The 26,093-nt window shown below is 35.9% G+C and overlaps 1 protein-coding gene across 1 annotated transcript in view; it reads left to right on the forward strand.

Moving 5' to 3' along the window:
- Positions 1–922: 922 nt before the first annotated feature.
- LOC126249431 (mucin-5AC-like) overlaps positions 923–26,093 on the forward strand; it is a 307,175-nt gene continuing 282,004 nt past the window's right edge. Inside the window, exons 1-2 of the mRNA XM_049951084.1 lie at positions 923–1,370; positions 5,813–6,111. Coding sequence (XP_049807041.1) covers positions 6,074–6,111 — 38 coding nt within the window. The 5' untranslated portion in view covers positions 923–1,370; positions 5,813–6,073. The remainder of the gene's footprint in view (positions 1,371–5,812; positions 6,112–26,093) is intronic.

A 26,093-nucleotide genomic window follows, 5' to 3' on the forward strand; every position in this document is an offset into this window, starting at 1 on the left:
TAAGATTTATTTTGTTGGCAGCAAAGTTACTGACAGCGGCCAAAGTATAGATATAAAATTTTATTAGCTTTGCGATGAGTGACTAGAAATAGTTTTAATATTTTACGTGTCGTAAAATCTGGGCGTGCTGTGGCCTCAGTCAGAAGTATTTAACATAAATGTTCCGGATAGAGAAGTGGAATTTGCCTAGTGGCCCGCTGTTACCAATCTCGCTTGATTAATCTGCTCTGTTGAGAAGCGTGTCAAACTTCTGTTTTTTTACTCCGAGTAATCGGAGGAAATGTAATAAAATAACAAATCAACCGACAGTAGTGCGTGAACGATATCCGTACTGCATATGAAAAATTAATTCTAATAATTAATTAACTTCGTATTTCCGTGAATCATTTAAATGCTCGTCTGATTTTAACCTTATATATCAGTCCACAGAACGATCTTGCGTAATAATAATAACGTTTTATGATGTGGATTTATAGCAGGAACTTAGCTGCATATACTAGTTCAATTAAAATCAATAAATGCATCTTTCTTTACGCCTTGTATGATGTAACTGACATGAGCGACAAAGACTTCTGTGCTCTGATTCACGTGACGCTTTCGGAATGGGTAGTACACAGTAGCGCAGCCAACCCATGAGCAGTAAATCCTAAATATACCGCTCTGGCTTACCTGTTTTGTTAGCAGCTTATTAAATCGATAACATCTTGTCTTCACGGGTATCTATAATTTTTTTTGTTATCTTGTGTGCTAAATAATTTGTAGCGATCGTACGGAAAACACTTGTTACGGAGTTTCCGCTGAATGGATGACGTTTTTGAATGTTAACTGGAGTGGAGAGTTAAAAATGGTAGCCATGCATAAGTACTGCCAAAGGTGTTCTGTGTGTTTTCTGGCGATGGCTGCATAACGGAGATGTGACGAACGTCGTGCGGGAATGTGTGAATTCGATTTTAAGTTCGTTTTGTTAACTTAATTTATTGCCCTTTATATATTGGTGTCACGGTATCTGAAATGTTTGTAGTGCTCGGCGTGTTTTTTCTTGACAGACTGAATTGTGCGTGCCTCCTGTGTCTACACAAGTTGTTATTCGTTTTACTCTTCGAACATTGTGTCAAACTGAATGAGAACGGTTGTGATAACTTTAGTGATTACTTTGTAGTAAAGAGTAGAGTAGTGTTCTGTGATATGCCGAAGATTTGTGATCTTCTGTTTACAACGAATGTCGCAATAGTGTTTTCAGCCCATGAGTCGTGTAGACTCGAAGGCAAATAAGTGTTTTGTGTTCCCAACGTTATGACGGCAGTTAGTATGCTGTCACAGTGGTTTTACGTTTTCATTTACATCGCCGCTAACATAAAATACTGATCAACGTAAGTTAAATTTTGTTGGTGTTTCTTAGAGTGTATATAGTGAAGTTTTGCATTTGCGTTCTTACACGTAGTAAATCTTACAAAACGTTAACATGCCGAACAGGTACAAACATATATACTAGGCAGTACTAATACATATTTATTACATAGCATATCGTAGCAATTCGCGATAACACAAAATGTTTTGTATTTGTTGTTAGTATTTGTTTGCTGATAGCTGTTCCATTGTGAGATAATGACACCCTTCTTTATGAAGCTCTTAAGAGTAAAGACCGATGGTGAAGTATTTATGATACAGAAACTGTTCTATTTCTTCATTTTGAGAGTTGAAACAATTTTGCACATTTTAAACTATTCTTGAAGAGTTAACTCACGTTCTAATATATTTGAACATCATCATCTTTAATGTTGCATTTGAGATTTACATAGAGAAGGGAAGCAAACATCGCCGGTTGTTGTTTAGTTTTTAAATTTCTCCAGGCGCAAAATGCAGTTAAAACTAGATAACTTCATTGTTGATCAAGTTACATGAGGAACACCATGATTTTGTACTATGCAGAAACATAGTTTGTAAATGTCTCCACAGACTTTGTAGTGAAAAACTTGCGTAATTTTAGTTTTTTAAACTGTCATGTTAATCGATAAAAGATACTTTGTTAGTAGCATTTAAATTGGTTATCTAACCTGAATTCTCATCATCACAAAAATCACTTTCTTTCATGAAAATTTAGCGGTATGTCTCGCAGTATAAACCCATCATAAACCTCATCCTGAAAATGTTATTGTGAGTTACAGAATATGCAGTCGCCTAATCAATAGTTGGTATCTTTGTTTACAACGTATACCATGGTTCTGTATGTGATACAGTGCACAGTATTGCATGTGTGATTTCAGAGTCATAGTGTTGGTGATTATGATGCAGCTGCTCTGGTACAAAGCATTAGTATCAGCTGTTCAATCATAACAAAGTTACAAAGAAATTTGTATTAAATTCAGAGTATTAAAAGTGTAATATTCCATATTTATTACCTCAAATGATAATGAAAGCAGGTGAAATATGTGAAGATGGGGAAAATTGTTTATTTTGGTAGTTTGCAGTTGTGTGGCACAATATGACAAACTGCTTGAGCCTGTGACTCCCTCCACCACCACCATTCTTACCAGTGTGTTGTCTTATAATCTTTTACTGTGATCAGTTTCTTGAGGCAATGTATAGTTTAGTGTGAGTAACTTTCGTTTACCACAGGAGTGATCAGAGTTCATAATTAGTATGTAGCCCTTTAGTGTATGGTTATCTTAGACACCCATAGTAATCCATAATCAGATTGATGAGTTGAAAACTATTTGTTTTATCTCAGAAATATGCCCTGCTTGCACGATATTCTGTGCTCTGTCACTTTAGAAAGTTTGCAATAAAATGACTTCCATGAATTATAACAAATGTAATTATTTGAAAGCTTTAGAGGTTTAATTAAACACATTGTGAGAAAGGTGCACCACCTAGTTTTATATCAGGATAAATAGAATTTCTTCCTAGTGTATCATTAACAACAGGCTGTCCATATGTAATGGAAATATGTGTAACCCTTGAACCACAATGTTTAGGATTAGCAATTGTGCATAACTGCAGTGCATACTGTTATATTGTGAGCAGATCCTGTCTCACAGCAAGAGAAACAGTACAACTCGGCATATTGGCACTGTGTGCCCAGAACTTTTTAATTTCTGAATTTATGAAACAAATAATTATACTGATAATAACTTGAAAACAGCAATCATCCATATGTAAGGTCTCAATGTAAAAAAGAAAATAAAGAAAGAAACAAACCCTGAAACCAGTTACTGCACTTTCGTGTAAAATATTTGAAGTTTACGTTATGGATGGTTGTGTTTGTGGATTGTAATCCTTAACCTTGTACTACAAAGTTCTGTTCTCTCTCTCTCTCTCTCTCTCTCTCTCTCTCTCTCTCTCTCTCTCTCTTGGGAGGGGGGGTGGTGTAGGAGGGGGAGGAAGGGAAAGAGTTGACAAAATAGTGCACCAGTGATACATTCCCTTGGTGCTAGACATGTAGAATCAGGAAGGTATTAGTGTTGAAACAGCAAGAGAGTTAGACACTTTAATGCCCCCACTGATTCTGTGATTATTAGAAAGGAAACAGTCATAAGTGGACTATAATAATGCTTCAAATTTATAACTGTTGTGTTATTGTAATGTGTAAAAGGTAGCAGGTAGAAAGTACTAATGTTTTCATATATAATAATAGTAATAATTAAAAATACTTATAAATGTTCTGTATGTAGCTTTGTATACAAATTAATTTGTGATGTGAATGTAAAACTTACACTTTATTGTGCAAATGATCCATGGAACATGAAACTGACACACGCATTTCAGCATTCACTTAAAGTGAAATAGGGAAACTTAGTTTCGTACATTAACAGCTACTCTTACTTAACAGCCCAGCACTTTAATTGCTGTCACTTCAGTCTATATCTAAAACTAGTAGTCATCTATGTATAATTGTGGTTGAGGAAGCACTATAGGAATGATAAGCTCATTGCATTGAAACGCCAGGTATTATTTTGTGTATTCATGCTCTGCACTTCACAGCAGTATTTGTACAGTATTTTGTTATCCATGTGCTACGTGAGACTCACTGTATTACCAGCAAATGAGTGTGCCATGGTTGTAGGAAGACACTGTTTTTTAAATTGAATTTTGAATTATCTAAGACAAGTGTTGTTTTGTAGGTTTCTCCACATTTGTGAGTCAATACAGGTGGCAGAAGAGTGCAGGTTTACTAGTATTTATGTTCAAAAGAGTTTACATCTCACTGTGCCAGTTGGGTACACTTGTTTCTTTTATTAAAATAAAAGACAGTTAGACAACTAAAAAATAGCAAGAAGTCTTATTGTCACTGTCTTGGTACCCTCTCCCCCTTTATTTCACATAATTGCTTTTAGTTTGTAGGCTATACTGTGATTGGCCCTTACCGACTGATCAGTTGTGTTGTCCAATGTCGAAATTAGTTAGAAAGGTGATAATTTATTCGTGAGTTGATGAAGCCAACAATACAAATGTCAAATAAAAGTTGTGCTGACAGATTGGTGTGTCAGGTAGACTAATGTTTACATTTATGTCATCTTTAAATCCACTTTTCCATAATTAATGCATTTTTCACCAGAAAAACTAAAACAAGAAGATGAGTTCAGAAAATATATGTTAGATGATTAACGAGTCTCCAGCAAGTACTTTGATGCATATTATATATGTATATCATAAATAAACTACAAAAAATACGAGGGGTCAATTGTGCAACTTTTACCGGTTCCCATCAATCATCTTAAAAGTTTGTAAACCTTGGTAATTTTCCTTTTCTTACTGGCTGCATGAAGTCTCTAGGCACTTCGGTGTTAGTATTGGTGTTCCATCTTGAGCTTACTGCAGTTTAATTCAAGAGAATTATGCCAGACACATTTCTCTTTTATTTATAAAGCATCTTCCATGGTTATTGGAGTTTCTTTTCATATTCTCCAAACCACTGCTTCTTCCCTCCTTGCTAGCAGGGGCTGACGTCGAAAGACTTCATGTCATATATGCGCTTGGTAGTTCTTGCCATCCTGCAGTATTTCTTGTGTTGCATTTGGGTTATTTACACTTCACCTATGTCAATTGAACTGAAGTTATGTGTGTTTCTCACTTACAGTGTATTGCTGTGCAGAGTTAGAAACAAAACTATAGTGTAATACTGTGCAAAGTGAAAAAAGAAAAGACACACACATCTGTTCAATTTACAAAGGTGAAGTGTAAATAACCTAAGTGCACTGCAAGAAATACTGCAGAATGGCAAAAACTGCCAAGTACATATGGAAATGAAGTCTTTAGATGTCAGCCCGTGCCGACTGAAGCAATGAATATGTAAAATAAAACTAATAACCACGGAAGGAGCTTTATAAATAAAAGCGAAATGTGTCTGATGTAATTCTCTCTAATTAAATTGCAGTAAGCTCAAGACTGACAACAACAAAGCTGATTTTTAACAGCTGTTGCAGAAGATGGACATGCAAACAAACATATTACTCTGGACACTTGTTTAGAGCCTTATAATTTTGGCCGGCCGAAGTGGCCGTGCGGTTAAAGGCGCTGCAGTCTGGAACCGCAAGACCGCTACGGTCGCAGGTTCGAATCCTGCCTCGGGCATGGATGTTTGTGATGTCCTTAGGTTAGTTAGGTTTAACTAGTTCTAAGTTCTAGGGGACTAATGACCTCAGCAGTTGAGCCCCATAGTGCTCAGAGCCATTTGAACCATTTGAACCTTATAATTTTGTTACTAAATTAAGTTGTTAAGGACAACATATTTAAATTTTCAATTACAGTCTTTCTATTTTGTATAGTTATTCAGTTTGAATAGATTTCTAACAATCTACCCATTCTTTTTCAGGAAAGCGAGGCCTTAGTTACTACTACTAGAAGACCACATCAACGAAGCAATAATGGGTTAGACTAACTATATGTACATATATAAACAGAAATATATTTTTGCGTCATAACTTCTAACGTGCTGTAGCATGCAGTTTCTGTTTACATAATTTCAATTCTTGAATGGTGATTGAATACCACACACAAGTGTTCTAGAGAAGAATGATACATAAAATGGCTGAACCTGCCAAGGTGTGCTGTTTACTGAAGTAACGTGGCTGAAATGGATGATGGATCACAAAAACTGCTGGATGTAATTGAGTGAGTACATTTTAGACACAGTCTTCAAGTATTCATTTGTGTAACTGTGGTGTCTCTGATTGTTGTATTAATTCAACAGTATTGCTTTTGAGGTGCCATCAATCCATATATCAATGAGCATTTTTTAAGTACTATGTCCTATATCCGTGTAAAATTATTTTCAGTGAATAGGATGTACCATTTTTCCTCTCTTTTTGACATACATTTGTACATGTTATCTGTTTGCAACGCTGTAAAATGTGTGTATCATCGCTAGTTTTGTGAGATCGAGCATATAGATAATACATAGTGTACATCCTAACAAGTTCACAATGGAATTGAGGAAAGTGCGTTGTAGCTGTTTCTTTGTATTTTCTCCATCATAGAATCAAAGGCTAATGTAGTTAGATGGTTTACAGGAACATGAGACACATACTAATTTATATTCAAATGCATTTAGCTTACACTGTCTGGTGTAAAACAGTACCTTGAATACTTAACAGACAGCAAAGTAAACTGTGAAAACAAACTGAAGAAGTATCTCCTTGACAACTCCTGTTCCGTAAAAGAATTTCCATTATTGTACTGTGTAAACAGTGGTTGGTAGGAATTACTAACCCACATCTGTGTATTTAAAAAACAAAAAACAAAAACAAAAATAATAAATATCTTCTAGATCTTCAACATGTAGTCATGTTTACAAATTAATTTGCTATGTGAATGTGAAATGACTTGTTCCACTTCATTATGATTAATCATGCGAACTGACTCATGGAACTTGACACTAACAAACATTGTTTTAGTTCATGATTAGGTACAATTAAATTAAAATAGTCGTTTCTCTTATATTGTTTTTTGCTGTAAGGCACCACTACAAGGAAACTTCATCACCTTGAAAAACAGCTAACATCTTAAGACAAGGGCCTTCGGCTATGTAAGGATGTCTGTGGGCATGAACAGGCAGTCATATTTTGATTTTATTGCAATGAAGTCAGTGATGATTCTCCATCCATTCTCCAACTACTTGCCACAGTCTCATTTTTCTGCCAGGGGATGGTGAGATTTGTTGTTGGGAAATAAAATATATGCATTTACATGGGATTAAAACACGAGGAAACCATACAAAATGTCCAATGTAACAAGCCTTTGTACTGATTTTATGGCAAATGCTAGAATGACATGAAGAGGTAGCACAAAATATGGTTCACACAAGAAGGAGATAAGAGACATTTTTCCAGAAGATGAGACTGGTTAATATAATATCTACCTCTACATGAATAATCTGCAAGCTTCCAGATGGTGCTTGGGAGAGGGTACCCTGTACCACTACTAGTCATTCCTTTTCTGTTCTGCTCTCAAATAGAGCAAGGGGGGGAAAAAAAAACTGTCTGTATGTCTCCATAAGAGCCCAAATATCTCTTATCTCCGTGGTCCTTATGCGAAATGTGTGATGGTGGCTGTAGGATCATTGTGCAGTCAGCTTCAAATGCCAGTTCTCTAAATCTTCTGAATAGCAAATTTACTCCCAGATATTTGACAGTGTGACACTGTCAAGCACCACACTACTAATGCTGTATTTGAACATTACGCGTTTGTTTTTCCTACTCATCTGCAGTAACTTATATATGTTTAGAGCTAGCTGCCATTCAGCACGCCAACTAGAACATTTGTCTGTCATCTTGTATCCTCCTACAGTCTCTCAACTTCAACTGTCTGCTATTACATCCAGGATTAGTTCACTTTTTCCTGGCAGCAAATAAATATTAGAATATGCTAAAGACTCTTGAAGCTTTTACATATCATAGGTATGGGAGACAATTATTGTGGGAAGATATAAAGAGATGGAAGGAAATCTGTCGATACCACCAGTCTGCTAGTATGTATAATGTCATCAAAATGGTAGACATAAACCACTCATTGGAATACAGCATGGAAAAAAAAGAAAAATATGAGAGTCGTAACTGTTTTTCTCATGAAATCACATTCATTGTCTACTCACTGTCAGTTACTTGTTAGCCTAACCTAGACATCGAACAATGCTAAAGATCACTCACCACAACTTACCAACCTACATTCATATAACACAGTAATTACCATCTTCTTCTAAATGTTCTTCCCTGTCTCTACAAACACACTGCTCTATTTTGCACTGCCTCCTACATATCTTGACAATTTTGGCCCTTTGTTGCCTGTAATAGGTCAGTTTTTTCTTTGCTTCGATTAGGTTTTCTTTCCCAAAACTTTCTTTAAAATATATTTGTCAAATCAATGTCCAAAATGTCTAGTTTCCTAGGTTGCAATGGATGCTATGATTTTTTCTATTGATATCTTTCAAAACATCTTTAATGGATTTTCTTTCTGTTGAACTGGTCCTCATTAGTCCTAAAATATTATAGAAGTAAAATAAATATGTCATGTTCTAATCTGTCATCATCTGCGGACTTGTGATATCGCATTTCACATTATTATTACTACCCTGATCAGTGCTGATAGCCAGTATCGGTAGGTTGAATCCACCAGGGATGGAGGACATCATCAAAACAGTCGAGATTTAAAAAGATGATAACTTTAGCCACATTTCTGTTGAAAGAAAATATACATTTTATTATTTTTCTTTGTAATGATTTTTACTTTCTTAAAAATAAATCATTCCTACATTAGACCCTTTTTCAACTTGTACTGTGTGCTCTGTTTGAAATTATCATTTTATTGTTACAGTTATTACCTCAGTCAGATTTAAAAACCAAATAAATTAAATGGATTATGTTAATGTGCACTGTTGAAGTAATAGACTTCTATATTGTTAGTGTAATTTTTGAACTTTACAAATGGTTCTTCACCTGTTTCTCAATGGTAAATTAAAGCTCAAATTTTTGTGTATTAAAAGTGGTGTTTGGAATTGATATTTTTTGGGGACTACAGCACAAAAAAACCGTAAAATTTCATTTATAACTTAATCACTAATTATGAACATTATGTTGTTGAATGTTCTGAAATTGATAAACATTTTCTTCTAGAATGCTGACTATTTGTGGAATTAGCTATACAAGAACCTAATGTTTCGGAGACAGCTGGCAAAGCAGTCATTACTGTAGTGCTCTGTTAAGCCTATTGGACAGAGGTGTCTTTCTCCCCCCCCCCCCCCCTCCCCACCCTCAACATAACTGGCTAACATAGGGGTATGACTGGTGTAATGTCCAATTTAAACCATTGGGTGATTTGGCATTTTTCACATGCACAGTATTGCCAGAGGTGAGGAACCATAAACCGTGGGTTTTAGTCGCACATTTCAAGTAACAGTTCCTGTAAATTTAACAGAATTTTTATAAAACCAGTGTCTGTCAGGGCACCAAGTATTTGAAACATCTTAGAATGCTCCAGGGACTAAAATTATGAAATATTCCAGAATTTCTGTGCAACATAAATTGATGTTTACTGCTAAATGTAAATATGTGGCCAATACAAATAACACTGACTGGTTTGCGTAGCTAATTTGTGTCCTTTTCATGTCTTACATGCCATTGGGTGATTTTTTTTAAAGATAATTTTCATACACCCATATCTAGGAGCTGTACTCTAACTTCAAAGCAAGTGTAAGTGGTGTGATAAATCAAGCAATTCAATTGAAAGGGAGGACAGGTGGGTAGATGCAGAAAGAGCCTTAAAATTTTTTTTGAATGCTCTGAAGGAGCTATTCAGAATAATTTTTTGCACGAAATGACAGTTGGGTGCCCTGGGTGTCAGTACAGTTGAGATCTGAGCTATTGTTGGGTCCAATTTAACATGGCTAGTAGTTGTGTGTTATTTACGTGGTGTAATCTGTTGTTTGGATTCCTCATTAAATCATAGGTGGTCCTGTAACTGGCTGTGTCAGTTTTCAGATTGCAGTGAAACAAGGGAACGACATCTCCTATAGCACTTATTGCAACATTGTGCTATTCAAACAGCCTGTGTTTGAGTTGAGAACAAATTATAAATAACAGTACTTGTGCATCAGAGAGACAAGCGTTTCTTACAAATTTGGAGTATTCACAGAATCATACTGGTACAGGCATGTATTCAGTGTTAGGAAAAACATTGAAAAGAAACAAAGCATTAGGCATATTATTGATGATCTTATTTATTTTGTAGAAGATTTAAAACTGCAGTGTTAAGTCATTGTTATATAAAATTTATTTTTTATTTAAACTATGACATGTTTTGCATACCTGTACTCGCAGCTTCTATGCTTCGTATGTCTTCTATGCTTCGTACGTCTTCTGGAAAATGTAATTCCATCAGATCAATGGATGTATTTGTGCTGCATTGTGCAGTGCGTGGTGTACATCAGGTTTCCTGCTTTTGGACTGTGAGAAAAATATTTTTGTGGTTGGTGCCTTTTTTTGATGGATGTAATTGATTATCAGGTCAAATACCAATGTAAATGGGAGGCAGTCAAGTTCCCTATACCATAGCAGATTTTTTTCCTCGGTTTGGTGGAGAATAAATGTAGCATGGTATTTTCCTTTATACAAGACATTTAATTCATGTTGAAGATAAACAAGGATATGCTAGCAGCTGTATTGAAAGAAGTCATACAATATGCCCCTTATTCAATTTATCAGTAGTACACTGTTAAGACAAAAAAAAAAAAAAAAAAAAAACACACACACCATGAAGGAATTATCCAAGTGGGGCAGTAATCGGCAGATTTGATGCACATGTACAGAAAAACAAATGATTAAAATTTCAGAAAAAAGGGTGATTTATTCAAGAGAAAGTGTTTCACAAATTGAGCAAGTCAGTATGTGTTGGTCCACCTCTGTAGTTATTTAGCATTGATTGATACAGTTGTTGTATGTCCTCTTGAGGATGTGTTAGATCATCAAACTACCTAGCTAGTTGCAGGGTCCTGCCCATAATGCTCCTAATGTTCTCAACTGGGTACAGATCTTGCAATCTTGCTGGCCAAGGTAGGATTTGCAAGCATGAAGATAAGCAGTAGAAACTTTCACCATGAGTGGGCAGGCCGTGTCTTCCTGAAATGTAAGCCTCTGATGGCTTTCCATAAAGGACGACAAAACATGGCATAGTACATCGTTGACATACCACTTTGCTGTAAGGGTGCCACGGAGGGTCCCATGGATGACAACCAAATGGGGCCTGTTATGAAATGAAATGGCTCACTAGCCAATCACTCTAATTGATGGGCCGTATGGCAGGCAACAGGCAGGTTGGTATCCCACAGCTGTCCAGGGCATCTCCACACATGTTCACTGGTCTTCGGGGCTCAGTTTGAAGTGTGGCCCTTCAGAGAAGACAATTCTACTCCAGTCAATGTTATTCCAGGTGGCATGTGCCAGACACCTCTGCAAACAGACTTGTTTGTGGACAGAGTTCAATGGCAACTGGGCTGTGAGTTCAGCCTCCTTTGTGTTGGCGGCCTATTAATGGCCCTTATGGTCACTAAGGCACCAATTGCACTTTGTTTTGATGGTAATGATGAATTCTGGGCTCCGACTGCCTCTCTGATGATAGCTTTCTCCTCTTGTTCTGTCATCCTTCTAGGTGAACTGCTTGGTTATTGACACTGTGTTCAGCCGTGGTTTGTGCATACCTGCACATCATCATGTAATTGTTAATTGTGGCACCATTCCTATTGGATTGTTAAGCCAACTGGCTTCCTTGAGTCCAACTGCACTTTCTCTTTCATAGGCTGAAATCTGCATATGTTGTCTGCGAGACATAGTTACTGTCCAGCTGAGTCCACGGAATGAATTCATAAAGACTTTATGCCTGGTATCAGTGTTTCTCCTGTTTACTATCCTATCCAGGTGTGCAGTGAAATTGAGCTGCAGCATTGCACATTTAGCCATCGGCTGCCAAAGGTTACAGTTTTGTATTGTCCATTGACATACCTGTATGAATATCACTTTTTGATCAATTTACATAACACCTTCTTGGTGTGTCTTTTTAGTGTAAATCTGTGTGCACATCATTGTTAGGTAGTATATTTAGTTAATTTTTCAGAACAGAAATATTGGATTGTGTGCTTGAAGTTGTAAGTGTTGCCTTCTCTGGGTGCTTAAAGTGCGCGCGCGCGCGCGCACACACACACACACACACACACACACACACACACACACACACACACACACACATACTCTTTTCCACCCCTACTAAGCTGTTGTGTTACATAATAGATTGATGGTAGTCAAGTTCACACCACTTTCACCGGATAAACACCCAATCCTATGGAATTGAAAACAACTTATTGCGTTGTCAGACATGTTATGTACATAAGATAGTTCTCCATTCTGCATAAAGCCCCTATCAAGGAGATATTCCGATCCATGATCACTTCCTACCACTTAACGGATATTGGCCAGAGCTGGAACCCAGACCTGCATTTCTCACTCTTTGGTGTTCAGATGTGCTCAACAAGATTGTGGTTAGGTGACCTGGTGAGGGGTTGCAAACAAGTATCCTGTGTCTGTGAAGTGTTCCTCAAACCATTCTGACACTATCCAGGAATGATGGAGTGGTACATAGTCTTGCTAAATTTAAAGTTTACTGCAAAGTATTGTAGGCAGACAGACAGATGTGAATGATCAGATAGTACAGTGGTTCTCAACCTTTCTGAGACCATTACCCTTGAATGCAGTCAAATATTAGCTACTCCCAGTCATCAATTTTAGCACTTAACTAAACTTTAAAACAAAAGAATTTTATGTGTTATTTTTAAAATGACAAAAAGTAAATAATATTTAGTTTTTGTAGATATTTTAATAAACAATGAACTAGCGACACACACACACACACACACACACACACACACTCACACACACACACACAGAGAGAGAGAGAGAGAGAGAGAGAGAGAGAGATAAAGCAATTGTCTCTTGAGCATGATTACTTCCTACAGGTCCTTCTTAGAAAAAGAAACAAACTATTCACATTGAGGATAGACTCTCACTATAAAACATGCTTCTTCTGCGCCATTCCTCTTCCTAGTTTCATTGGCACCTGCACTCTCATTTAAAATCGAACTAGTTCAAATGTGTGCACTATATGCACTATACTTATTGTTTGTAAACCTCTTGATTCTGGTACATCTTGCTTCTGCATTGGCGGAAATTGAAGACTTCAGGTTGCCAATGCTTTGTGTATGCCCTGTGCAACTGACATCATCAAATGATAATAATAATAATAATAATAATATGTAAGCACTGTAGTGGTGTAGTAGGCATTACAATTACTGTTGTGTTGTGCTGTGCTGTCAGTTAATTTCTTGTGGAATGAATAGTGAAGCAATTTGTGAACCATTGCAACGGCTACCTACAACTGTGAAAGGCATTTTCATGAGATATTTAAGCATATGTGATGCATGTGTTTCAGTTTTACTGTCATAGATGCTTGCTACAAAGCGTGTGTGTGGTGAGTGGGCTATGTGAAGATGGTGCATTTGTTTCACAAGCTGTAACACCTGCCACATGGCATGTCAAATCTGTTCTAGTATGTAAAAAATGTAATTATTTATAACTTACATAATCTGTTTTACAGTCTCATGAAATAGTGATAACAGAATGATATTTTAAAAATAATTTAGTTTTGTGACCGAAACATAGTTGAACCCTTCTGTTTTTATCCCGCAGGAAATTTCATTTTACCCCTATGGGTAAAGAGTTCATTTCCCCAATATAAACATCCCTCTATATGAGAATATCAGCATGAAGGTGGCCCTGTTAATGCAGGATGCATCACCTCATAAGATTTTCTGTGTTACCACAATCAGTGTGTGTATAACAGATCATCAGAACGAGCAACCTTTTTCCATGCTTCAAGCATGCATTGCATCCATAAGTCCATGGTAACCTCTTTGCATAATGGCATATGATAAGCAGCAGTAGAAATGTTGGATAGTGGCAATCTGTACCACATTTTTATACTGTGACACGTTTTTGCTGGAGGGTGCGGTTTGCGAGTTATTCAAGAAAAACGTACCCAAGTGATCTTAAGTGTTCCATCTCGGAAACCATTTGGAATAGGGCATACATCCATATGAAGTTTTTTTGTTCAGAATCACTAATACTATCACCCCTCAAAGCATGTACCTTCCCTCCTGACTCACTTCCATACTTTAGAGGAATTCAAAATTGACAGGAAAACAATGCCAATTATCCAACAGACATTAACAGGTACAAACTCCAAAGTTCAGTTCATGGGAGAAATTACAGAAGCATATCAAATCTACACCCGTGTTCGCCAAGGAGATAGACTCTTGCCTCTCCTATTTAACATAATTCTGAAAAAAATTGTAAAGGCATGTGGGAACAAAATAACGGGAAACCAGTCCTAGATTTAAAAAAAAGGACAGAGAATCCACATGACGTTTCCATCTTGAGCAGATGACAGTGCTGTTCTAACAAACTTTAGAGGAGAAGCCAAACTTGCATTGTATAAACTTTATGAAATCTCACAGAAAATTGTCTTACAAGTGTCCTATGAGAAAACTCAATTCATGAAAAGGAAGCTGCAGGAAATCTCCCTGTTATAACTTAGTACAGAAAAGTGTAACAAGTTAGGCACTTAGAAATATCAAGGCAGGATCATCCAATCATTGGCACTAGACACAATAACCAGTACCAAAATAATATCACAATTACAAAAAAGCTTATAAAATCATGTACAGTCACTGCAATAAAAAATCTCTCTCTGTCAATGCAAAACTACGTCGTCACAACAAGGGTCTCCTGCCGGAAGCATTGTACGCTGTAGAAACTATGGTGATTCATGATCAAATGAAAATGATGATTCATGGTCAAAAAAAAGAAAAAGATGGAAAAGTAGGAAAAATCTCAGGAAAATATTTGGACCATTTTTTCATGAGGTCCTTTGGATAAAGAGGCTTTCGAGAGAGGTCTACAAACGGATAAATTTCATGAACATATCCTCAGGGTGAACAAGAACCTACTCACAAGCAAATCTTCGAGTCAGCAAACACTATCAAAACAAGACAAAATAGATCATTGGAATAGAAGAATATGTAAAAGAAGATATTACACAAGATAACGTAAGTGACCAGAAACAGTTCAGAAATATCATAAAAAATGTAGACTTTAACAAAAACTTGTCAAAAAGAGAATGGTAAATGTATGGTCAGAAGAACGCTGGTGAGAACACAGCAGGCACATGAAAACAATTTGGAAAGAAAGAAAAAAAGAAACAAGAAGACAATCATAACTACTCAAGTCCAAACACACACATACTCACACACACAAAAAAAGGAATGTTCGGTATAATTTGTTAGATGGCTGTGATGTAAAATCCTTTTGTGGTGTCAAGGTTGTTAAACACTGGTTTTATGTCTAATCCATTAGGAAAAGCTTTTAAAGCAGAAAAGCAGTTTGTAAATTGTCATTTTTAGTCTGCATTACTTTTTCATATTGAGGATGAGTGATGTGCAAGTGTATCAAAGATTTCTATTTTGTATTCATTCTCAAATATAGAAATAAAGTACATGTTATAAGGGATAGTATGAGGCAGGTTTTTTAAGTATCATTTTGAAATAAAAATAAACCAAGTAGACTTCTCTTAGCAATTTTCTGCATAATATAAGCTAATTTTTTACATGATTTCCACCAGTATTAAGGCACTTACAGTGTCTTACAACCAACTGTTGAATACCAGACATGTAGATACCTGCCACCTGAGCATAACTTTAGATCATTTAAATGCTCTCTAACAGTGGCATAAAGCACATTTCTTGACACTTACAAATGATGGGATGGTAGAGAAATGGGTGAGAGCTTTTAAAGACATCCATGCAAATGTACACAATGAGGAATGAAGTGGACGACCTTCAGCCGTGACTGACAATTTGGTGCAGAGATTTGATGAAAAAGTGAGAGAGAACAGGCACTTTACGATTTTGACATTATTGTAAGAGTTTCCGCAAGTGTCAACAATTATGCTTTAATAAATTGTAACAGAACATTTAAATTACCAAAAGTTTTGCTCTGGCGGCAGATATTTATGAGGATGGTACTCAAAACTGATTGTACAATACAATAAGTACCTTAATATTTGTGGTAATTATGTAGAGAAGTAAATTAAAGTACAGGCTTTCCCTTAAAAGTAAAATTACTAATAAAAAGTCTACTTGTTTAATTTTCATTTCAAAGTGGTACTTGCTTAAAGAACACACCTGGTATATTGCAATGGGAAAGAACCTTGTGCAATGCTTATGTCACATAGTTCTGTTTTAAATTGGATTGATTGAATTATAATTTTGCGTGATAAATGTTTGCAAAATTATGTAGAAATGGAAATAACTGTATTGAAGTCCACAAGTGAAGGCAAAGCTTATTGCGTAGTAGGCTTTTCTTAAGTCTCCTCATATTTCACAGGACCGTTATATTTCAAATATCGTAGTCTTGTCGTCGTCGTCGTCATGAGTCTATCTTGTGCAACTCTTAATCTGTGTACAATTACTGAAACATTCGTCCATTTGAACCTCCCTACTATAACCAAGTCTTTGTCACCCTGTACAATTTTTACACTCCATTACCAAATTAACTAATCCTTGATGCCTCAGAATATGTTCTCTCTCTCCTTCTTTTAGTCAAGATGTGTGTTAAATCCCCCCCCCCCCCCCCCGCCCTCCCTTTCATTCCATTTGCGAGGTAGCATCGTATTTAGGAAAACTTCAGACTTCAAATTATCTACTCAATAATTATAAATTTCAAATGTAGGAAAAAGGCGAAGAAATATTTACCTATATATAAATTCCTCTGTGTATATTTTTAAAATATGTAAAAAAATAAAAGAAAAACAGCCCTGTAAATTTCTTGAAGTGGATAAAATTGATGATATATTGCCCACAAACACTTTGGCACAGGGCACATAAATAATTTCAGTATTATAATTGTTCATAAATATCTATGTTGAAAAGCTACTGATAGAGAAAATAAATGTCAGATTTGCTGTGGTGCAATATAATTAGTGTTTTTATTGCCTTTCATTGTACAAACAGATTTTATTTTAGTTCTATTCACTGTATATTTACCATTATTCCATCCAATTTCATAGTTCGGCAAGCACCATAGCACAGGTATTCTTGTTTCTATAATGTTTACAAACTTTTAATCAAAGTCATTTTCAGTCTTTCATTGTTCGGTTCAGAAGTAGTTTTTAAGCAGGATATAGACCTTTTATTTAAATTGTAAATAGAAAATGGAACGCCCCATTTGGAGTGTGCAAAATGAACATTGAGTCAAGGTTATTCAATGGTTTTCTGCAAAGTCATTGTACTCATTTTTTTTGCTAGCTCCCACTCACCTCTCTCTCTCTCTCTCTCTCTCTCTCTCTCTCTCTCTCTCTCTCTCTCTCTCTCTCTCTCTCTCTCTCCCCCCCCTCCCTCCCTCCCTCCCTCCCTCCCTCCCTCCCCCCCCCCCTCTCTCTCACACACACACACCTGCCCTACTCTATCTGCCCTTTCCTTACTGGTGGAGAGATAGAACTGCAAAGCGTTGGAGGTAAACATTCGGTATGTTTATTCTTCAGAGGAAAATCTTGAACATCAATTTTTGTAGTGCACTTTTGCTGCTGTTTGGGTTAGGACACTCATGATTTGACAAAATATGTAAGCATTGTTATAGTTGCAAACTATTGCCAGAATTCTATCATTGTGCTGTGGAATCAATAGTAGTTTCATCAGCTCCTAGTGAGCACCTTTAGTTTTTCTATTATTGTCTGCAGTGGAGTCCATCCAGCCTTGTGCAGCAAAACGAGAAAATTCTTAATAAAATTAAATAATTCACATGCTTGCTGTCAAAGCCCACCATATCTAAAGAATGAAGTCTTATGATGATGACGACGGCACAAGAACAATACTTATTATTATTATTATTATTATTATTATTATTATTATAATAGTTTGATAAAATAGCTAATTAGGTGATATGTTGCAATCTAATCTAATCTTAGGCTGAAACCTGTCCAACACTGTGTGTATTAAATTACCTATTAGAACATGAAGAAAATGTGCCCACAGTAACACTCTTTCTTGTTATATTATTTCACAGAACAATACTAAATTGTACATTAACACATTTTTCATTGTTATTTCAATAGAATCACAGTATTGGATGTTTATAATCTTACATATACTGATCTGTAAATGAATGTCACTTACTCATCTGTGTGTGTTGGTATTAATGCCTTGAAGGTACACGTTACTCATACTACTATAGACACTAGTACTGGAAATTACATTCATAGATGATGAATAAAAACTGCTACAGCTGTTGTAAACCTTTCATTAAACGCACAACCAGTGTCATAATTTAAATTACATCATCAGGTGCAAATATGATGCGCAGAGATGTGCAAAATAGTTTATTAAAAGTACTTAAATTCATAATGCAAATACTTTGTTATTTATTCTGCTTCAAATGTAAATAGAAAAAGGTTTTAAATAAAAGTATTTAAATACTAAATCCAAAATACGTATTTTCAAAATACCTTTAATCAAACAAAATGCCTCAAATTACTGAACAGTTTAGATGCCATTTGTTTCACTGATTTTAACACCAGTAATTGTTAAAATCTTTCACGTTGCATGTAGGTAGCCTCATTATTATTCCATCAAAGGAAAATGCTCATTCAACAGGAGCAGAACTTGGTAAACAAGTATTATTTAAGGAAAGTTTTTTTTTTATAGTTGGATATTTGTTCAGCGAATATAAACTTATTTTCATTGTATTTTAACTACCACTGTGTTTCCAGATCTATTGTAGTGTGGGCACTATCACTGGTTATGGAAGAATCAGCGTCCTCAACAAACATATTATAAAATTCAATCTCATCTTTTTTTTTCATAATTTTGCAAGGTCTTCTTCTTCTTCTTCTTCCTCTTCTTCTTCATCCCTAGCACTTTTGAAATAAACAGTTCTTTAAGGTATTATCTCCTAGCCTTTGGTACGAATTTTGTTTTGAAAAGAGGATAAGATATGAGTGCAAATATACCACCGTTTACTTTTGGTCTCTCTAATTTGTAGAATCTTCAAAAATGCCTATCAACACCTTTTTAAATAATTTCTATCATAACATCACAGTATGCAGTGTTATTCATTTGCAATCTTCTTAGCATTCTTTGAATTCTTAGTAGTTCTGGCAGAAGATATCCGTAGTAAGCATCTTTGACCCCTTCTAAACTTCTAATGCTGTCAGCAACATGCATGTTTTTAACAGTGTATGTATTCACTAAGACAATGTATTTTAATTTGATCTGCTAATCCTGATTTCCTTATTTAATTTCATTTAGAGCATCCTTGACTTTGAGTAGACCTTGAATAGAATTATGGTACGAATTCCATTGTGTTCGACATGGGTAAGTAGGGGATTTTCCAGTTAAATTTAAATGGTTTTCACAAGCTTTAGGGCACGCTGAACACAGATTCCGTAATGCTTGATATTTTGATGTGGCTGCATCATGCAGTTTTTTGTATAAATTATTTTGAGATATGGCCTTATCCACATCAGTTTTTGCTATTAAATGTAGTGTGTGTGTGTGTGTGTGTGTGTGTGTGTGTGTGTGTGTGTGTGTTTGTGTGTGTGTTGCATCTGTCATTATTAGGCAGTTGCAATTCTTCAAAATCTTTAGATGTCTCTGGAAATTTTCTTAGTCTTAACACACAATCACCAGTAATATTATCATGCACGACTTCAATATTTTGAATATGAGCTAAATCTCTCTCACCTGTTCCTGTATCTGAATCTTTTCCATACACTTTAAAAGCTTTGAGCATATTTTATCCATTGCCAGTAATAGTTTTCATAATTTTTGTCAGCTTTTAAATTGAGAATGAGCGTCCACAATTTCTTTAGCTACTTTATTGTAACTGTACGTTGCGCTGTAAACCTCCTGTAAGCTGGAGCTAAACTGTTTTGTTCAGGTGTTTCACAATCAATCTATTGAGCTGCTACACCCAGATAGTAGGGGTTCATACAAAATCAACCTTTTTCAGAGCTCCATTTGTTCTCTGAACATATTCTGTGTGGTGTTCCACAATTTTATTATTACATGTTTCCCAAACACATATTTTTTGGTGGGACATATAACTGCTGTGTGCATTCAATATGAACCTTAAAGGATTCATTTACACAGTTTAAATATAGTTGACATCACTGACGAAGCTATCAATCACCATGGTGAAATCTTTGTCTGCGTTTGTAATGTAGTGTTGGATAAATGCTGTTAGTAAAACAATAGTATCAAAATTATTGGTGGCCAATAAAAACTATCAATACTAAACAGGGATTGTAGTACACATTATATGTTTACTATTCTTGTTTTATTAATGTAAAATGAACTGAAATCATCTGATAATACCCAACAGTCCCAAAAGGAAATGAAGGAAGAAGAATTATGGATAGGCCTTCACCTTGTTGTACACCTTCTTTAAATTTGAAAGGCTGTGAAATTTCTCCCATAAATTTTACTGTATAGACAGGACCTGTAAGTGAAAATTCATGGCAGATTAAAACTGTGTGCCGGACCAAGACTCTTAACTCGGGACCTTTGCCTTTCACGGGAAAGTGCTCTACCATCTGAGCTACCCAAGCACGACTCACGCCACTTACTCACAGCTTTACTTTCACCAGTACCTCATCTTCTACTTTCCAAACTTCACAGAAGCTTTCCTGCGAATCTTGCAGAACTAGCACTCCTGGAAGAAAGGGTATTGCGGAGACGTGGCTTAGCTGTGAGTCGTGCTTGGGTAGTTCAGATAGTAGAGCACTTGCCTGTGAAAGGCAAAGCTCCCAAGTTCAAGTCTCGGTCCGGCACACAGTTTTAATCTGCCACGAAGTTTCATATCAGCACACACTCCGTTGTAGAGTGAAAATCTCATTCCAGTACCTGTAAGTGTTTCATGGATTAGGTTTGCCAGTTTAAACATTACGCCAAATTCTTGAATTATTTAATGTATAGTTTCTCTGTTAACAGAATCAAAAGCCTTTTTGAAATCCACAAACATAACTATGTGGTGAATTAGGACCACAAAACACAGCAGTAGGTTGGAAATTATGAAGTGATGCTGAAATATACCAAAATATTGAAAATATTTCAAACATAATGAGAAAAAGAAGACATGTTTTTTGGACATTAATTTCGAATGCAAGACAGTAGATTAACTAATGTGATTTTAAAATGTATGTTGGGTAAATAGTCCACAACAAGCTGGGTCAGCTAAGTAAAAAATGATTTAGAAAGAACCAATATAAAAACAATATACAAATAACAGAGAAACCTTTTGGAAAGAAGTATTGAAAATGGAAGGATTCCAAGGCAGGGTAGCTAAAAAGACTGTTTCAAAATGGCCTGAAGACAGGTAGAAGAAATGTAGTGAACAGATGAAAGCATACTGGAAGAAAAGAAAAAAACAAACAATGAAAAATTGAAATTGGAACATGGTCATCAGATGGCCTCTTCACAGTTCAAAAAAGAATCTAACCGATGAAAAGATGAAGCAGTTTTTAAAGTACTCCATATATGTAGAGACTGTTTACAAAGATGTAGCTGTCACTGTCACATTTCATAAACTCTCTTGGTGAGTAAACTCGTGATTTCACAAAAATGCAATACTGACCTTGCTCCCTTCTTCCTTCATTTCCTTTTGAGATTGTTGCGCATTATCAGATGACTTCCGTACGTTTTACATGAATCAAACAAGAATAGTGAACATATAATGTTTACTCAAGTCTCACTGTCTTTTCTAGTAATTAGGGTTATATTAGTTTTGGCACCATCTGTTGACATCATGGAACTATTTTTGTTTAAACAAATGGCTCATTAAATGAATGAAAACTACAAAGTATGAAATAAAAAACTCAAGAGAAGTATTTTGTATTTGGATTTCACATGCATGTATTTCTCAAAATTCACATCTCTGATGATGAACAATGATGCAGTTTAAATTATGAAACTGATCTTGTCTTTAATAAAGGATTTACGACAGCTGCAGCAGTTTTTAGTCAACATGCAAAAGTTCGGCTGTGGGTGCCCATCCAGTAAACTGTTTTGTATATTTATAGAGGCATACTTCATAGAGAATCTGAATCTACTTCTGCCATCTCTCACTGCAAACACATGTGCAGTTGATGTCACAGAATCTCTCTGTGTGTTCTCTTTATCTGTCCGTCAAGATCATGACATATTTCCTTCACTTAAGTTATTGAGATTATTGTATTGCAAAAATAATTGTTTCCTTAATATAGCTCAAAATTCAGAGTCAAATGTTATCAGTGAAGTAGTTATCAGGCTTTTTGCTTAGGTCTACAAAGCTAGTTGATACTTGCCATGGAGAAATAGCCACCATTGTCTGCTCCATTACCCAGTCCAGACTTATTTATTGAATAAAGTAGCGTTCCTAAAGAATCTGATAGTAAAGACTGCAAAGGGATTGTGGTGTAGCACATAACCTTTATATTAGTCCTGCTGTGTAGTAAAAGAAGTTGCTGCTTGGTCAGTGTTGTAATGTTCTAAGTGTTCAACTTCATACAGCATTATGACTGACCCGAATGAAATAAAGTATCAACGAAACACATGAATGGGAGTTTTGTGGAGGTCCTGCAGCACCGCCGGCCTCTGTGGCTGAGTGGTTGTAGGTACTTCAGTCCAGGACCGCGCTGCTGCTACAGTCGCAGGTTCGAATCCTGCCTCGGGCATGGGTGTGTGTGATGTCCTTAGGTTAGTTAGGTTTAAGTAGTTCTGTGTCTAGGGGACTGATATGACTTCAGATGTTAAGTTGCATAGTGCTTAGAGCCATTTGAACCATTTTCCTGCAGCACCATGACCAGCCCTGGATTAACACTGCCGTGAGTCTTGTGAACACTTGAGCATTCTGCTGCTTACTGAAACGAAATCTCATATGGGTGCAGTGCCTGTTGATATAATTGTGGGATGGGGATCTAATAGAAAAGACCTACACCTGAATAGTAAAGGAAAAGTTAGATTGGATGACCTTCTTGCAGGAAATGTACCGGGGGGGGGGGGGGGGGGGGGGGGCAGTGTCATGTCACGTGTCACTATAGCACAAGGCAAGGTGGAAGGTGTCAAGAGAGGCATGTTTTTTACGTTAGAATCAGGATTCATGCACCTATTTTTGAAAGACGTGAAAACAACAGAGAAGCCCCACAAAATGCACAGAAAAGTAAGGCTAATTTATTTCATAAAAATATTAAAGAATTGTGTAAAAACATAGAACAACTTCCTGCTGGTCGGCAAATTTAGAGAGCTCTGGAAAGATCAGACATCCTGCATCTATCTGAGAACTACATAACCAGAAGGTTACATAAGTTACGTACAATAGATTATACTTTTAGCAACTTACTCATGCAAAACTAATATGAGAAAAGCAGTAGTTGTCACATAATACGTATTGAGACAGAACACTCGTTTAAAAACGTTACTTAGCACATAGAAGTGTATGGTTGTGAATTAATACTGAAAAAAAGTTCACATTTAATTGTAACAGTATGTAGATCCCCACTGGGAAATTTTGAATTGTTTCAGGTACCTGGGTTCATTACTAAATTATCTGTCAGACAGCAGCGAACAGTTAATAGCTTGTGCTGACTTCAGTGTACATTTTCTAAAAGATACCGACAGAAAAAATCTGGAGACCTTCTTTAGATCGTACAATTTTACCCCAGAAATTAACTTTTCAACGTTGGTGGATCAAGACAGCTGGATCCTGATTGATAATGTCCCCTTTGGTGAAGCTCAAAGCAAGAAAATAACTATATACCCATTGACAAATGCTATCTCTGATCATGATGTGCAGTTAGTTAGGATAAATAAGATAATACCTTACACTTCGGGTACCCCTCAGTGGAAATCACTTTGACTATTAATGACTCCAGGACACGTGTTTTTTAACACTTATGGTGCTGGTCTCATAGGTAGCAGCCATTACTTGTAGAGTGTCTAAAATATCTGTGTTTTGTTTTTAAGTTATAATTCATGTAAACAAATATGTAGTTAGAATTTCAAAACATTTTAGGTTTATTAGACTTTTTACTTCAAATATTCATATTTCTGTATTGCCTTTGTTAAATCTTGAATACGCAGATGAACCTTCAGTGTAACAGTAATCACCACAGGGAGGGGAAAAAACTGAAAAGCAATTCTAGTATTCAAATATGTAAACAAACATGTGACCCTTCTGTTTATGTTTCTTTTACAGCCAATTTACATCTAAAGAAACACACAAAACACAATACCAAGCGAAATTTTGCGTTCGTAGTGGAGTTCAGTGTGATGCAAATTGAAACATGGAGATTACATTCACTGGTTGCTCACATGTATTTCCTGATGTATCTGAAGGAGAATCCTTCATGAAAACACAGTCTATGAAAGTAATATGATAAATGTACGCAGCAATTCATCTTCAAAAGAAACTGTACAGTTACTACAGTTTTCAGATGACGTGTAATCTAAATCATCTAATATTTCATTCTCATCATCCTGTACACTCATCAAGGGCTTTGCAAATAATTTTCTCCAAATGTATCTTCTCTTCAATGCACATTTTGAGCCCAACATGTACAGAAAAGCACACAAAACGCATAAAACAGGGAGAACTCTTATCACTTAATGCCTATGAAGCAAGAGACAATAGCAAAGGTTTGAAACAATGAGTTGTTCAAGTGATACTGCTATTGTCATCTAAGAAACATGCAGACCTCACAGATAATTTTGGGAGCCGTAAAAAAAGTTTGAAACCACAGAAAATCATCGCAACTTGTATGATGTAATGTTACGTCTGCCACACCTTCTCATTCTTGCAAGTGCCATAATATTATGCCACCTGCACATTAAGAACTAACCTGGGATGACGTTTATAATGTACCAAAGGCTAACATAAAATTTAATCTGTTCCTTGATATATTATTATTATTATTATTATTATTTGAAAATAGCTTTCCACTTAGGCTAATAAAAATAATGTTAAACAACCATGTATATGACCATTGATCACTAGAGGGATTAAATTATGTATCTGTTGGCAACTAGAGATTCTGCAGTAGTTACACTACAAAAACTATGCAAAATTACTAATAACAGTGATTTTAAAAAATCAAGAAACATGTGCATAATATCAGAAATAAGGAATTCTGACAATGCACTTATGGCCATATGGAACTTAGTGAAACAAGACACAAAACTAACAGTCAAAAAACAGGATAACATCACTATTGAATTGAATGGTAGGGCTATAAATGAGTCACAGGTATCAAATAATTTTATAATCATTTCTTAAATATTGGTAGAAAGTATAGGGACAAATGGTTCAAGAGAAAAATAGCAGCAGTGTGTTGAAAAATCAGCTGTCATAAAATTGTCATATGGCTGTATTACCAACTTCTGATTCTGAAACTGGGAGAATCATATATTCTCTCAAAAATAAAAACTCAACTGGTTTTGATGATATTTCCAATTGAGTATGAAAGATTTGTTTTCACATAATAAGCCCTGTCTTATCTGAAATATGTAATGCATCACTATCTCAAGGCATTTTTCCAGAGAGACTGAAATATGCCTTTGTTAAACCCCTCTTTAAGAAAGGTGGTAGGAAAGATGTCAATAACTACTGACCTGCTTCAGTGGTCACATTTTTCAAAATTTTTGAGAAGGTGATGCATTCTAGAAAAGTGTCTCACCTAAGCAACAGTAATATCATCAGCAAATCACAGTTTGGTTTCTAGAGGAGTTGCTCTACTGAGAATGCTAAATACATGTTCACTCAGTAAATATTACAGTTATTAAATAATAAAGTAGTGCCAGTTGGTATTTTCTGTGACCTATCTAAGGCATTTGTCTATGTGAATCATGGTATTCTCCTTAGATAAATTGAAGTTTTGTGGGATTCATGGTGTAACCAACCAATGGACAGTGTCATATGTAACCAAAAGATCACAGAAAGTTGTGCTTAGTAATTCAACAAATGTATTCTGGG

This window comes from Schistocerca nitens, chromosome 3, assembly GCF_023898315.1.
Source record: "Schistocerca nitens isolate TAMUIC-IGC-003100 chromosome 3, iqSchNite1.1, whole genome shotgun sequence".
Taxonomy (NCBI): Eukaryota; Metazoa; Arthropoda; class Insecta; order Orthoptera; family Acrididae; genus Schistocerca; species Schistocerca nitens.